General features: G+C 38.9%; 1 protein-coding gene across 9 annotated transcripts in view; it reads right to left on the bottom strand.

Annotated features, from left to right (window-relative positions):
• The window catches only part of LTBP1 (latent transforming growth factor beta binding protein 1), a 192,548-nt gene that overhangs the window by 47,849 nt on the left and 130,023 nt on the right, over positions 1-14,676 (bottom strand). For all 9 annotated transcript variants that reach the window (XM_042024999.1, XM_042025001.1, XM_042025002.1 and 6 more), the window contains 6 exons: positions 13,292-13,417; positions 12,030-12,155; positions 11,258-11,380; positions 8,407-8,526; positions 3,579-3,701; positions 1,423-1,545 (listed from right to left, as the gene is read on the bottom strand). In XM_042024999.1, the coding sequence (XP_041880933.1) occupies positions 1,423-1,545; positions 3,579-3,701; positions 8,407-8,526; positions 11,258-11,380; positions 12,030-12,155; positions 13,292-13,417 (741 nt within the window). The remainder of the gene's footprint in view (positions 1-1,422; positions 1,546-3,578; positions 3,702-8,406; positions 8,527-11,257; positions 11,381-12,029; positions 12,156-13,291; positions 13,418-14,676) is intronic.

The following is a 14,676-nucleotide window of genomic DNA, read 5'->3' as shown; positions in this document are numbered from 1 at the left end:
GCTGCAATTCATGAAGATCTTGAAGCCAGATGAGAGCAAATTTCTTTGACTCAAATTTCTAGTGCATTGGATCATCAACCCACATTTCTTGAAGCTGATGCAAGTGATGTCGGTACTTAGCACGAATCATGAGAAGATTGTGTTAAGTTCTCCCATGAACATATTCTCCAAATAGCTCAGGACCAAAGAGTATCGGTGTGCTGAGGAGATTTTAAAAGATATCCTTATTCCTTGTTGGTGAGAACTTCAAGAGATGCTGTCACTCATTGAATGTGGACAATCCAGTATAATCACTGCTGACAAAGTCTGTTACAGGTTTGTCTTGACAAAACAGCATTTGGTTGGCCCAGGGGGAACTGCTCTTCTTCCTGGATCACTTGAAGAGGAGGACTCCTGACCTATTGTTGTGAGGGAGAAGGTGAGGACTGCCTTCCAAGTGCTATGTGGAAGATAACCTAGCAGCAGAACACTATTTGGTAGAACAGCAGTAAGCAGATGTATCTTGCATGGTATCAGCAGCTACAGAAAGCACACCAGAGACTGAAAAGCTTTTATGAGCTAATGCCACCTGTACAGTGAGACCTTAACTGAGAGCTACTTCTCCCTGCTAGCGTGAGATAAGAAAGCAATTGAGGTACAATCTTTCCTGGAGCTTGCTAGGAAGCAATCTTACATTTTCAAGGTGACCATGAGTAGCGCAGCAGATGTACCATATCAGATGGTACAGCCAACAACAGAGAAGAGGGAATAGCTTTGAAATGCTTCATTAGAAAAACATCAGTTTGCCAATTACTGGACAATGAATTGTTCTACTTGAGAGATAAGAGGATTTTTTTCTCTAACACAGCATTTCTCTGTACATTTAGTGTACATCTCTCACTTCTTACTTTTATTTTTATAAGCTCAGTACCTAGACTGCCTTTTGAGACCGTGCAAGCTGTGAGCTCCAGCAGATCCCCTTGGAACTTGTAGTCTACTAAATACTTTCTCTTGCCAGTGCACATGTGTGACTGTGGTGGCTGGCTGCAGGTTCCCAAAACCAGCTGGAGAAGCTTTAACTAGCAGGCCCCCATGAGAACAGTGTATGCTGGCAGAAGCTTTGTAATACAGAGCCTCTGTGTCAGAACTTAAACAACAAGGTTTGGAAAGGCTGACTTGTTTTCGGTAATAACGTGAACTGGTCTTCCAATCTTACTGCTGGAAACGCGTGTCCTGATTTTTTGTATGTGGAAAGATGACAGGGACTATTTCTAAGAACCATTAAATATGTGGTTGTGTTGGTGGGAATGAATGGTTAGCAGTGTAGAGAAAAAGAGGCAACATATATTTCTGCTCCATTCTTAAAAAAGTTCATGCCTATAGCTGAAATACTCAAGACCTTATTGAAAAAAAATTAATCAGTAGCTAAGTCCCTCAGCTTACCTTCACACTGATCTCCAGTAGATGATAATGTGTAGCCTTGGCTACAGATGCATCTGAAAGATCCTTCTGTGTTCCTGCAGCGCCCATTCGTACAGACTGATCGCTGATGGCATTCGTTAATATCTGCAGCAGCAGAGACAGCAAAAGTGTTACACATCTGAAAATACCAATTACTCATCAAATGGTGCAAAGACCAAGCCTGAACAGAACAGCAAAGCACAGTGTCAATATCCAGTACTGCTTAACTTGTTTGTATTTATTAAATACAGACAGTCATTATAATGCATAAAATTATATGAAACTGCAGACTGTGTGTTTTCCTTGAGATGACTGTGTTCAACATTCTCTCCTATAATGTCAATTTATCCCTCAATGCACAATTGGGTACACACAGACTCACAAATACACACACATGCTGCCTGAGAGCTGCTTTTGTTTCTGTTACATCTGGCAGAGGTAGCAAGTCAGCCACTCCAGTGAGTCAGCAAAACCCACAAAATACTTTCCAGCAGGATCACCACCTTTAACAGGGTGTGGTTTTCAGATGCACACTGACAGGCTGTTCCCCTATTAAGCTGTACGTTAAGGCTCCTTAAAATTCTTGACTTGTAACAGTATTAATCATCTAACTGTGGGGAAATGTCTCTTTGCTTCCACAACACTGCTAATCCCTCTGCGCTTCAGTTCTCATTAACTGGGGTCAAACTGAGCTAACAGATGGATTTGAACATAAAACTTAAATTTTCCTATGGAAAACTCAAAGTATTGGAGGGGAGTGACACCTTGAATTCAGAACATAGCACATGCCTTGTTTGAACTAGGAAGCCTATTTTCTCTCTGTTGTATAAAAAGTATTCATTAAGAAGCAGTATTTAAATTGACTTGGTGAGTTCTTGGTCACTTTTAGCATTTTGGCAAAGCTGAATGTCTTTCTGGAAATACACTTCAGTTCAAACAGGAGAATGTTACTCAATGAGGTTTTTCAGGTCTGTGTTATGGCTGTACAGTCTGACCTCCTAAGTAACGGTTCCCTGCAACCACAGAAGTTTAGAATTTAAGGATCACTGAAATCTGTGGGGCTGCACGAAGCAGCTGGGCATGTGTACGGGTCCTTACTTTAGAAGGGTGCACTTTAAGAAGAACAGTCTGCACATGCCAGCTAGGCTTGGCAAGGGCTCTTTTCCATGAAAGGCTCAGAGGAAGCAGTCAAATTTTGTCTACATATTTTCCCCAAGATCAGTCTGCTGTGTGTCCTGAACAGCATATTTAACTCACTCAAGACACTTAACTTACACTGATGTTTTGTTTCAAACTTCCTGACAAATTTATATGAACGATCATTTAGTTTTACTGCATTATTTTTAGCACTCAGAAGTCTGAAAGTGTTCAGTGCTGAACAGAGACACTTAGGGAAGGGTGAGGGAACGGAAAAAGAGGGAAACCCAACATCTGACAAGAAACATGTAGGTTTCTCTGTGCTTCCACAGCCTAGAGACACTGTCCCAGATTTTCACCTTTAAGAAGAAGTTTTAAGTGCCTTCTGGTTAAGGAGAGGAATATTCTTTCCTCCTGTACACAGTCTAGGTTCTCCCTCAGACTTCTTCACTCTAACTTAAGACCCAATTTTGTTCCACTGGAGCAGTCCTGATAGGAATTTTAGATGTGGAAGAAATGTGGAAACTGACACTTTGGAGGTACAGGTACTGTTCCTAGAATACAACACCAAGCTCTCTCTCTCTCAATGCACTACTGGAAATACAGTGACACCAGTGCAGGCAGTGTTAACAGCACGGGTTTTTTGATTCCACTCACCCACATGGTAGAAAAAAAAAAAAAAAGAAAGAAAAGCAAAAGCCACTGTCCCTAAACCTCCAAAATGACAGATATGCCAAGGATTTTGCAAAAATTCCAGTTTAGCAATGTAAATATTACTACATGTTCTTGACTGGCTTTATAACACATGTCAAAATCTACAGTGTGATCACAGAAGCCATAAAAGGGAAATACATATTCTTAAATTTTGGGGTTTTTAGCATCAGTGTTGTATATTTGTTGTTTCTCCATTAAAAGCAAAATGAAAAAAAAAAAAAAAAGATGAAAAATATTATCTAAAAGTTAAGTGCAACCTTATGAATTTTAATTGTATTCTTTCTTACCTTCACACTGATCCTTTGATGCAGAGAGTTTGAAACCCTGGGCACAAATACACCTGAAGGATCCCTCTGTATTTTCACAATGTCCATTTGTACAGAGATTGCCATACTGACATTCATTTATATCTGTGAACAGAAAGAAAGCGCAAGAAATTAACTGGGGTACAACCACCTTTCAGTTGAGCTTGGGAATATATTCACATTACATCATAAGCTTGGTTAATATTCGTGAGGAATTTCAATGGGATTTCAGCACTTCATGCAGGTCCCTTTGTAAGGCTACTATACATACTCAACAAGGAACTCCACTGGATTATGCAAAATCTCTCTTCCTAGTCACAAACCATCCTTTCTTTTGAAGGACTTGAAAGTGGCTTTTTTTTCTATAACCTATCCCACAGACATCTACTTTCATCCTTCTCTGAAAGAAGGATATTAACTAGATGGGCCACTTTCTTTAGCCAACATGAAAATTGCTGTGTTGCTACTTAACACTAATTTTCAAGAATTTCTTCTGAATGCAATTGGTATAAATCTACAAAGCAAAAAGCAAGCATAAAAATAACATATATAACAAATCCAGCCGGAATTAATTCTGTATTCTAAAATAAGTTACTGTTTTTCTCCTCACAGTGGTTTTCACTTTAGAAAAAAAAAAATCATTTTAGTTTTCAAATTTTATTTCTTTATTTTGGGGTTGCAGTAGTCAGCACATGTCCCTGTTTTTATGGAAAAAGCTGTATTTTTTTAGCTTCACTGATGCAGGAAAAGAACTACGCTTTGTTTGTTTCTATATGCCAGAAATCATATTATTCCCAATTATCCTGTCTTTTGCCACCACAAAGCACACAAAACCCATCAACATAAAGAAGTGCTAATTATTTGAGGCACTTGAGCTATTTAGGCAGCTGTAGCACAGGGAGAGCTGGAAGAAGATTAGACATCTTTAAATCACCATCATCATAACTCTTACTAGCTATGGGAATACGTGCAGTAACTTCTCCTCACATGTACTTACACACATGGCTCTTTACAAGCTCCTGTACCACCTGCCTTTGACAAAGCTCATCTTTCCCCAGACATAAATGAAATCACCACTGTCCATATTCCAAATGACCTACAACTCTTGGTTCCTCACTTGAGCCTCTAGCTCTGTAAATAAGATGTAAATAAGATGCTGCAGCCTGGCCAAGCAGACGAAGTGACATCCTCCCAGAGATGACAGCACAGATCCACAGGTGCTGTGCTATGCCATTCAGTAGGTGTTACTACTTATTCCTGTCTCCAAGGCTTATTTCCCAGCTGTTCTACTGTTGCAAAATGTGCTTGCTCTACAAAACACAATCTTTGCTCTCAATGTACATGGTCAATGCTCTAATTGAAGAAAGAATCTGTCCAAACACAGAGAACCCAATTTGGGCATACAAATTTCCAACTGAACAACAAAACTGCTTCTTATACATTCATTGTCATCTCCAAGCTTCTTGACAAAGAAGCTTGGAATACTATGTCTGATTTTTGGATGGGACTCAAAGATCAAGAGTCTTCCCCATAAAGCCAGCAGAAAAACCAGGAACAGAAATTAAATCTTCTGAGATGAAATCCAGAGCTAGAACTGATTCTGTTGATGCTACCTACAGCAGGGCTAGAGGTATTTGGATTAGCTCGGCTGACTTCTGTATTAGTTTTAATATCTTCTAACAGGATCCTTAAAACTGTACAAGCTGAATATTGATACTTAACCATGGAGCTTCAAAATCCACCCCAGTGATAATCACGAGGATGAAGTGGTTAGGATCTAGAAAGTTTTGTCGACCTGTTTTTTTAAATTTATCAACACACAGAAGTGTGCTCTAGATACATCATGATATATGACATTATTTGAATGTGCAAATGTGCAGAGAAAAATCGAATAAAAATAAATCAGTGCTTGAAAGTAAACTTAAAACCCAATGAATCATTTCAAATATTTTGTTCCTGTACAACATGAATGCATTAAAGGACCTGGGACAGTGGTAATTTCAAGACAATGAGGAGGCAGGCTGTGCAGGTGTCCTTTTCCATTTCTTCCAATATGCACTGAACATTCCCACCTAAACTCCAGTTGAGTGTAGTCTACCCAAATTTGAAGTGAACTGATTGACTTGCCTTAATGAAACAGAAGTGGCCATGTTCCTGGCTTTAAATCCTGGAAGATTACAATATAAATGGCATCAAAGATCTATCTGCATCATTGTTACACTAGATTTTCTATGGCATAAAGTGCAGACGGAGGAATGAAGTGAGGTAAAAAAAATACTGAGGACTGCACTGTGGAAAAGCAGAAGAGCCGCAACTGACCCAAACTAATAGGAGAAACAACGAATTTATGGAACAATGGATTTAAATACCCTTCACAGACAATGGGAAATACTTTCCTTTTTGGTGTATTTAAACTGTGCCATATTGCAGAACTATAGATTTATGACAAATTGCCTGCATTACATTTTCTAAAATGTATATGGCTCATTTCCAACATGATGTAAGCCTAGGATAAACAAAAAATGGACTGATCACATCACTAATGAAGTGAGTAAGAATGTCTAGGCTTAGAACATTTCATAAAACAAAGGAAAAAAGGGAAACTACATGTAGTAATTGTCCTGGGTTGCAGTGTATTCTATTACCATCCTCAGGAGCCGTTGAAACCAGGTGGGGCAGTGTTTCCTTGCCTCCTCCCCCCAGACTATCTTTCTGTTAATTGCCCATCATTGTCCTGCCGCCTGACTCAGAGATAACTCCCTCCGGACCATCTTCTGTTAATGAGCCTAATCAACACTTGGCCTCATGACTCGTTACCCCATTGTGAGATGCTCCGCCCAGAGGGAGGAACCAAGCATCCCATCGTGGATATAATCTGAGGCTGAACACCAGAGACATGGGCTTCCCACTGGATTTCCAGAGGACAGGAGCTACACAGCCACCACTGGACTTCCTGAGGAAGAGCAAACTGTTTTACTACAGGATCACTGCTTCAGAGGACTGCAGCCACCATTCTACCAGACTGCTACCACCACCCTGCCTAACAGGGTGTCAGGTTGTACCTTGACTCTGTCAGTTTGACAGTGTTTTTCTTTTACCTTTTTTTCCCTTTTTTCTTTAATTTCCATTAAATTGTTTTTCTGACTTGGTGCCTCCCACTGGTTTGTTTTCAAACTAGTACAGTAATACAAGGAAAAAAATTATCACTTCAAACCAAGACATATCCCTTACATGACTTAGTTCTGAGAAAAGCACTGACTTCTCTCATTTCCCTCCTACTAACCTGGTTAGCAAGAATGAAACAACTGAAAGTTATGCCAGGGAATTTTCAACCAGGCTATTTTCATAAATAGGTACAGAAATAAAGCTTAATATTGGGAAAGAAGGCAAAATTAAGCCAACACTTTGCAAAAAAAAAAAAAGGAGTTAAGTAAGAGAGTTCTAACAGAGTACATATGCCACATTCTTTGCAAGGGCACCAGTAATCCAGGAAGGTGGGAAGGAATGAAACAAAGATGAATGTGGAGTAATTTGTGCAAAGTGAAACCCATTAATTTGTTGTGAACATTTCATAGCCTGCTACAACTCCATTAAAATCCATGAAATTACCTGAGAAATACATTCCTCCACAGCAAGTCAAATGACAAGACCAAATATGCAGCTATGACATGGCAGATCTGTTCAGACAGTTTGACTTCTTCAGAAAACAGGATGGTTGAAAACAGTGTAATCTGCACAGCAAAACTGGTGGTGAGGTTCTGACAGCCACACCATTGCTTCACTGCAACCTGGCTCTAATCTTGATCCATAGATCAGCAGCACATTTGCAGCTGGAGCACAGCAGATCCCAGCCTCCAGAGCTGTTCCCACCAAACACTGCTCTTAGACTGCTTTGTGAACTGAACCAAATCACAGAACTGGGAGCCATTACAAAATAAGCTATGGAAGTACACTGACAATCTGCCCTACAACAGTAATGCAAGCAGCCCCTCGATGTAGGTTATGGTACAGCTGTTTAGGTAACATGGTTATTCCAACAATCACAAATTACAGGGCATGTGCTACATGGAGTGGGCAGGAATATTCACAACATATAGCAGATTCTTCACAACTGATGCTAAATTTAAGTTTCTGGTAGTGTCCTGAAAAGTGGTACTCGAAACTGCAAAAGTTATTTCTTTTTGCGCAATGGAATAATTTGCTCTTTCTTACCTATATCTCAAATAACCAAAACTGATCTTGAAAAAAAAAATTAACCTAACATTTAAAAACAAATAGACAAAAATAAAATGCGAGAAATCTGTCCTAAAACCTTAACCTAAAGTGAGACAAGAGGCTTTAGGATATGATAATGTTTTGCTAGAAGTATAGATAATTTAGGAGTTTTATTAATATGCTCCATGAGCAAAGTCCCATATCCTACTGAAAAACCTGTGAGTCACACTGATGTATTAGCACTCACTTGTCTTTCCATTTCCAAACAACAGCCTACTACTATTTCACTGACAATACACCCCCTTTCTGTTCCATATTTTCTATTTCAAGAATTTTGTTTTGTAGTTCATAATTATGCTGTTTGTAGTCTAGATTCAGTGCTCATTTATCTACAGTAAGACAAGATTTCCTCATATATACCGTGCCTGAGAACATAAAAGAATTTCAAAAATCTCGTATTTTCAGTTATTTTCAGTTATTCTTGAATGAAATGGGGACCCAGGGCAACGTGCTGTCATCAGGTTGTAACACTGATTGAATATGAAATACAGCTCAGAAGAACTATAACCAGAGAGACAAAGAGTACTAAACATACCATGGCACTGTCCATTCCAGCCTCTGAAGCCCACTCTGCAAGGAATGCACTGGTAAGAGCCAGGAGCATTAAGGCACTGTGCATCCGGACAGGTGGTTGGAGTCAGGCATTCATCGATGTCTTCAAAAGAGAAGATAAAAGGAAATACTGGTCAAAGCCATAATAGAACACTGAACAATAATCTGGTTACTCTGACTCTCCTCCTGTGATACTAAAGCATTTAAAGAGTTGCATACTTTATCTGTTAGAGACACAGGAATGAACAAGTTCACACATATTTGTACCAGCAAAGGGGCATCTCCGAGAAATACAGTAGCTCATAACACATGCAACTGAATCTGAATTCTCTGTTACACTACAAATCTTTGGTAGGTCTTCCAGAATACACACTGTGTCAGATTTCTGGATATGATAGGTAAGAAAAACTTTCCTTATGTTACTCCTTTACCATATTGAAGTGCCTGAGATTCCTCCTATAGTCAGATTTTGGAAGATCATTGCAACGACAGTAAAATTGAAACTCTGGCTTCCAAAAGCAAAGCGCAATTTGGTATTCTCCAATGTTGCAGAGTTATATAAGTGCTATGGGGACTAAAAATGTAATTGTGTGAATTAGAATCAAAGATGCTTACATGAAGCAAGAAGTTACTTTTGTCTGAAAGAAGGCACAAGCCACATCACTGAGGCTGGCAATGTTTAGGGTGATAGAGGGACTTTCTGCATCAGGCAAGGTCCTAGTTTACCCATGACAAGAAGAGATAGGTCCTGAAAAAGTCATGGAACTAATGTTCAGGCTCTGAGGAAGAACAACTTCTTCCAGCACCAAGGAAATCCATAATACATGCAACATATGCAATCTAGAGGAGACTGCAGACAAAAAACAACATTCAAAGACAAGTTGCTGTCAAGTGACCAATGATCAGAAGATGCTGGAATTAAAACTGTGTAGGCAGCTTCCTTGCAGTCTGCTCCCATGTGTGAGATCATTTCATATTATGGTCTTTAATTACACAATAATTACAATCTTTCCCATGAAATACTTGCTTCATGCAGTGCACAGACCTAATTAAACTGTCAGTCACCTCTGAACTCAGCCTCCTAAGCTCCCATCCTTTTCCTGCCCCAGGCCTTGCAGTTTTGTGTTCTGCAGTTAAGGACTGCTACTTGAGCACAGATCGTAGGGAGGAAATTCACTCCTAGTTTTGAGAACAAGCTCACAGAAGTAGCTCCCAACACTTTTAATTTAACTGGAAAATGCTCCAAACTTGAGAGAATTGAACATCCCAGCTCCGAACAACTCACTGGATGTGGGCAAATAACAATTTTTCATAGAATCACAATTGTCCAGCTTAGAATACTTTCTCATAAAACAGCAATAGGCTTCTTCAGCTGCTACGATGCAGACCTGCAGAAGTTTCTCATGAAACTGCTGTGAGATTTTTTCTTAATTACAAGAAAATCCATTTCTACTGTAATCTCTTCTCAGACCTGTCTGGATTGTGTCTGCCCTCAAAACATACAACATGAATTATGTACTTCATACAGAAATTTTCAGTCAAAATAAAGTCTAAATGCTGCAAAGCTTAAAAACAAATCCCAAGAAGATTCTATAAGAATTCTTCATCCTATGCAATGATATTCAGCTATGACTATAACACTGTTCTACATAAACAACAGACTACAACAGCATATATGCACTCTTTACATTCCCCTAGCTAGGCCCATGACAGAGCTTATGTGAATATAGCTTGAAGGCAGAATGAAGATAGGGTGAGGAAGTGCAAGTGAACTGTGAATGTTGTGTGCAGCTTGGATGACTCTTGCCTTTGTCTCTGAACTGTGGAGGAGGTGGAAGGAAGTTTTTTGCGGAATCAGAAATCTGTCGGTAGGGTGATCATGCTATGAAGGTGTAATGACATGGTGAAATGATGCCCTGAATGTGTAATTTCCTTGGTTTGATGGATTTAGTATAGGAAGGTTTTTTCCCTTATGCAACCTTAAATAACTTTCAACAAAAAACTTGGTTTCAGAAATTACATATTGTTAAGTTAAATTATAGAGGACTACCACCACACTATTTAAAATACAAGTTAATAACAAATTTGATGTACTGTAATGGCCTGATTTCTAGCCTAACTGAATCACAGACTCCCTACTCACAGAGAAGATTTGCAAAGACTAGTTGTAAGAGTGGAGTCTGTGAAACAGCTAAATAAATACAAAAAATGGAAGAGGAATCATTTGAAATTAAATGATTTCTTGTGGTTTTTATTTCACAATTCAAGTTGAAAATGAAAAAAATACCAGGAAAAAAGGGAAAAATATCACATTAAAAAATAATGTGAAGCTTTGAAGGTCACATGTCCCAGGATCTCCTGCAGCATGAAATGTCTGCTAGATAGAGATACTGAAAAGGCAACCTATCATTTGCTACCTTTTATAATATAGGAAAAAGGACAACTTTTTTTTAACAGGAACTTGGTATGCAGGTAAGGACTAACAATGAAGTTAAGTGATTCCATGGCAAGAGATGATAAAATGGCTGTCCCAAGATGGCTCTGTACACAGTGGGGAAACTCCTTTGCATCATCTTAAGTTTAAATAATAGGAATTGAATTGCCGTTCCAGACACCAAATAACGACAAAGATGAAGAGTACTCGCAAAGGCTTCTTGTTTAAGATTGCACCCCCTGGGATTTGTCCCTTTGCAGCTCAAGCTGCAGCGCTAAGCCTCTCTTGAATAGCAGGGGATGTTAATCATTCCAAACAGGAGTAGTTTGGCACTGGTTTTGTGCTATCAATAAATGGTGACTTCACTTCATCATCACCACTGTGAAGAGTCCAAACCTACCTCCACATTCCCCTCTCCTGTTCATTTGGTATCCACTGTCACAATATTCACATCTGTATGAGCCAAGAGTGTTTATACAAAAGCCTTCTCCACAAGTATGAGGTCTTGAACATTCATCAAAATCTGCAGATGACAAAGAGAAGAGAAGCTGCTTCACCATCAAAGTATTTCTGAATGCTTGCATCTCCTCAAAACTCTGCTTTAACGAAACTCTAAGTTTGGATTTTTGAAGCTGTTTGCAAGCCACCTCACTGCACAGAGAGAATGAGTTTGAGAAACAACCAGGGTATAGGAAGGTGGCCTGTGAGCACCCCTCTGGCTGCAAACATGTGTTGCTGCATGTATGCAGTGCCCAGGCCAGCACTAACCTAAGGTGGACCACAGCCCCTTCAAGCTGTTTGTGTTGCTTTGTGAAGTCTGTGACTGTTTGCAGCTATATTTTAAAATATGGTTTGTTCCAGCTTCTACTCATTGAAAGAGTGTTGAATATTTGTATTTCACACAACAGGTGTTTTTACTAAATGGCAGTTTTCCTAAACAAGGACGGTACTGAAAAAATTCTTGTTTTTCAACAAACAAACATTTGAAGAGGAATACCAGCTACTCAGGTGTTTTCCTCACCACAATACCTGGTGAGAGACAGTTAAATATACTTCCAGACACCAGTCCAGTACCACTGACATTGAGAAAAAAAAGCTGAAAAGGGGAATTTAGGAGGGTTTAGATATGCTTTTTTATCTTCTTATTTTCTAGAAAGGAGACTAGTTATTACCAACGCAGTCAGTTCCATCTTCACTGGCCATGAATCCAGCTTGGCAAATACATAGGAAACTTCCTTCTGTATTTTCACAGCGTCCAAGGGAACAGAGATGTGGTGCCTGATTACACTCATTGATATCTATAAAAGAAATGAAAACATAAGACTATAGAATAACATATTTAGTTTTGATTCTTTTTGTGCATTCTATGCCACACATTTGAAAGGACTGATCTTGTGATTATTTTAAATATTTGAAAAGGTGTATCTTTTTTCTCTCAGAGATGCAAAAAAGATGCATTGAATAGTTTTGGTTGGAGAAAAATGCTCCTATTGGCTTAGACTGTAAGAATATTGCATTGGCCTGAAGAACGTGACATGATTACATTTCAAATCCCTACACTGCGTGCAACATGAGCACAAGCTGCAAGCATGGAACATTAATAAAATTTGGATGAAATAAAGGGATTCTAAATTGCCACTTGGCTGTGTTGTGTGATTTACTTTTGAATACTGTAGTTGCACCTGATAGCATGTGTTATAGCGTGAAGCTGCTGAGCTTTGGTGGCATGAAGGTTTTACAGCATATAAGCTGTCGACACAATACACCCTTTCTGATCCAAGTTACCGAGGAACCCGTATGCTCTGAATGAAGAAAAGATACCGATACAGCTGCTTCCAAATCTGAAATGGCTCATGCAGAACCCATCTGTGCCCTGCCTCATGTTCAACAGAGGCCTCTGTTCTAGAATTTACTAGCTTAGAAGGGGATGAAGACCTCGCTTTGCAGATCTCTTACTGTGCTTCTCAGTTGTTTATGATATACTTTCTCTTTTCAGTAGCAGGCTGAAAGGAATGACCTAAAAAAATGCCTGGACTTAGTCCAGCTGCAGAGCTGGTAGCTGGGTAAATCACTGTGAGAAACAAATTCATTCTTTTTCCAAACAGAAATGTATTTCTCCCTAGCAGTCTTTTAGATACCTGATATACAGCTGAGAGAAGATGGTCTGTCTAATCACTTTTTCTCTCACATCACAATGGGAAAGGCTTTCATTCCATTTAGTTAAATTCACACTCATTTCAGGGCAGCTGAAAGGCTATATTAGAGACTACCTCGCAAATTTTATTTGGCATAAAAATACTAGCTTGTAGTTTGGAAGGATTCAACATAGGAAAGAACTCTCGACTGCTCTTTAGGTATTTCCTCTAACCAGATTCTACATTTCAAGAATTTCATAGCATGGTTATTTCAGATTTTTGAAAGCATTGTTTCATACCAGTGCACTTCGTCTGCTGATCATTAAGTTTGTACCCCTCGTAGCAGATGCAAGTGTATCCCACAGGCAAATTAACACAGTGTCCTGCTCCACAGATATCAGGATTAACTGTACATTCGTTGATTTCTAAGCAAACAAAAAGAAATTTGAGGTTAAACTCTCTCACATAGTCCAGTAAGTGCACAGTATTCTGTAATCCAAGTAGAAAGCTCAGGCCTGAAAACAAGTGGAAATCAAGTTTGTGACTCCTGAGTTTCTGTAATGGATACCTTATCTGGAAGAATCTAGAAACCATCTAGGCTCTTCCTAGTGACATAACCTTATGTCCCATCCAAGATCTATAAATCAGTACATAAAATTTAAAGTGAAATGAAGATAATATAGAATAAAAAAAAAAAATATGGCTCAACCTTTGCATTGCACATTAAGAAAATAACTGTGTGAGTTTCTGATTACAGTGGGTATTCTGATTTACAGAATACTCATCTATTAATGGCTTGGATGTATTTTGTAAGATAAGGAGATTCAGACACGGGCAGCATTGGAGGCTGAAACCTTACAGTAGTTTTAGAAATTCCTGAACTATATGTGTTACTGCAGAAATGCTAATGACTGTGTCCAGTTGCAACAAACTAAGGTTACGCTGCAGTATGGAATTGTAATTCCTGAAAAAGAAAAAACTATTTGTAAAGAAGAACTATTTATCTGGATCACTTAGAAACAGGTCACATTTAAATTTAACTAAATCTTAAGGTACAGAAATAAGGCACTCAAAAACTTCTCAACTTGAACTGCATTCAGTTTTTTAAATCACGTTCAGGATTTTGTCCTACAAATCTTACTGCACTTGTACTTTACTATCTCTTAAATATCTGAACAACATATTGATTTATAGTACACAGCAATTTCTAGTTATACTAATTTTCCAGAGGAAATAAAAAACAGAACATGGAAAACGACCATTTTCTTTTTACTAACTGATGTGAGTTCCCAGCAGGGTAACTTTGTCTGCCTGTAAGGAAGCTGGGAGCTGGCTGGCAGAAGGGGCACAGTCACAGAAGAGCTTACTTCCAAGTTCTAGTTTGATGATCACCACTAGACACACCTTCCTATGGGATTGGTGAACTGTAACTACAGCATACCAAAGGAAGCAGTTGAATGCTCACAGAAGGACAGGATACTTTCTCTACTCTCACAGTACATTCAGGAGAATTTAACTGCAGACAGAATTGTACAAACAACTGGGTGATTTAGACCCTGTGTGCATTGCATCAACTCAAAAATCCATTCCTGCATGAAGGAAAACCATTTTGAAGAGTTTATTTTTTATTAAAGTATGTGAAATTTCTCCCTCTGAATGGAAACCTCTTTGTAGGCCTAAATAT

This window comes from Corvus kubaryi, unplaced genomic scaffold, assembly GCF_017639235.1.
Source record: "Corvus kubaryi isolate FWS band 111438036 unplaced genomic scaffold, C.kubaryi_AGA036_p1.0 37266, whole genome shotgun sequence".
In the NCBI taxonomy this organism is placed as follows: domain Eukaryota; kingdom Metazoa; phylum Chordata; class Aves; order Passeriformes; family Corvidae; genus Corvus; species Corvus kubaryi.
This window is presented reverse-complemented; position numbering and strand designations above follow the sequence as displayed.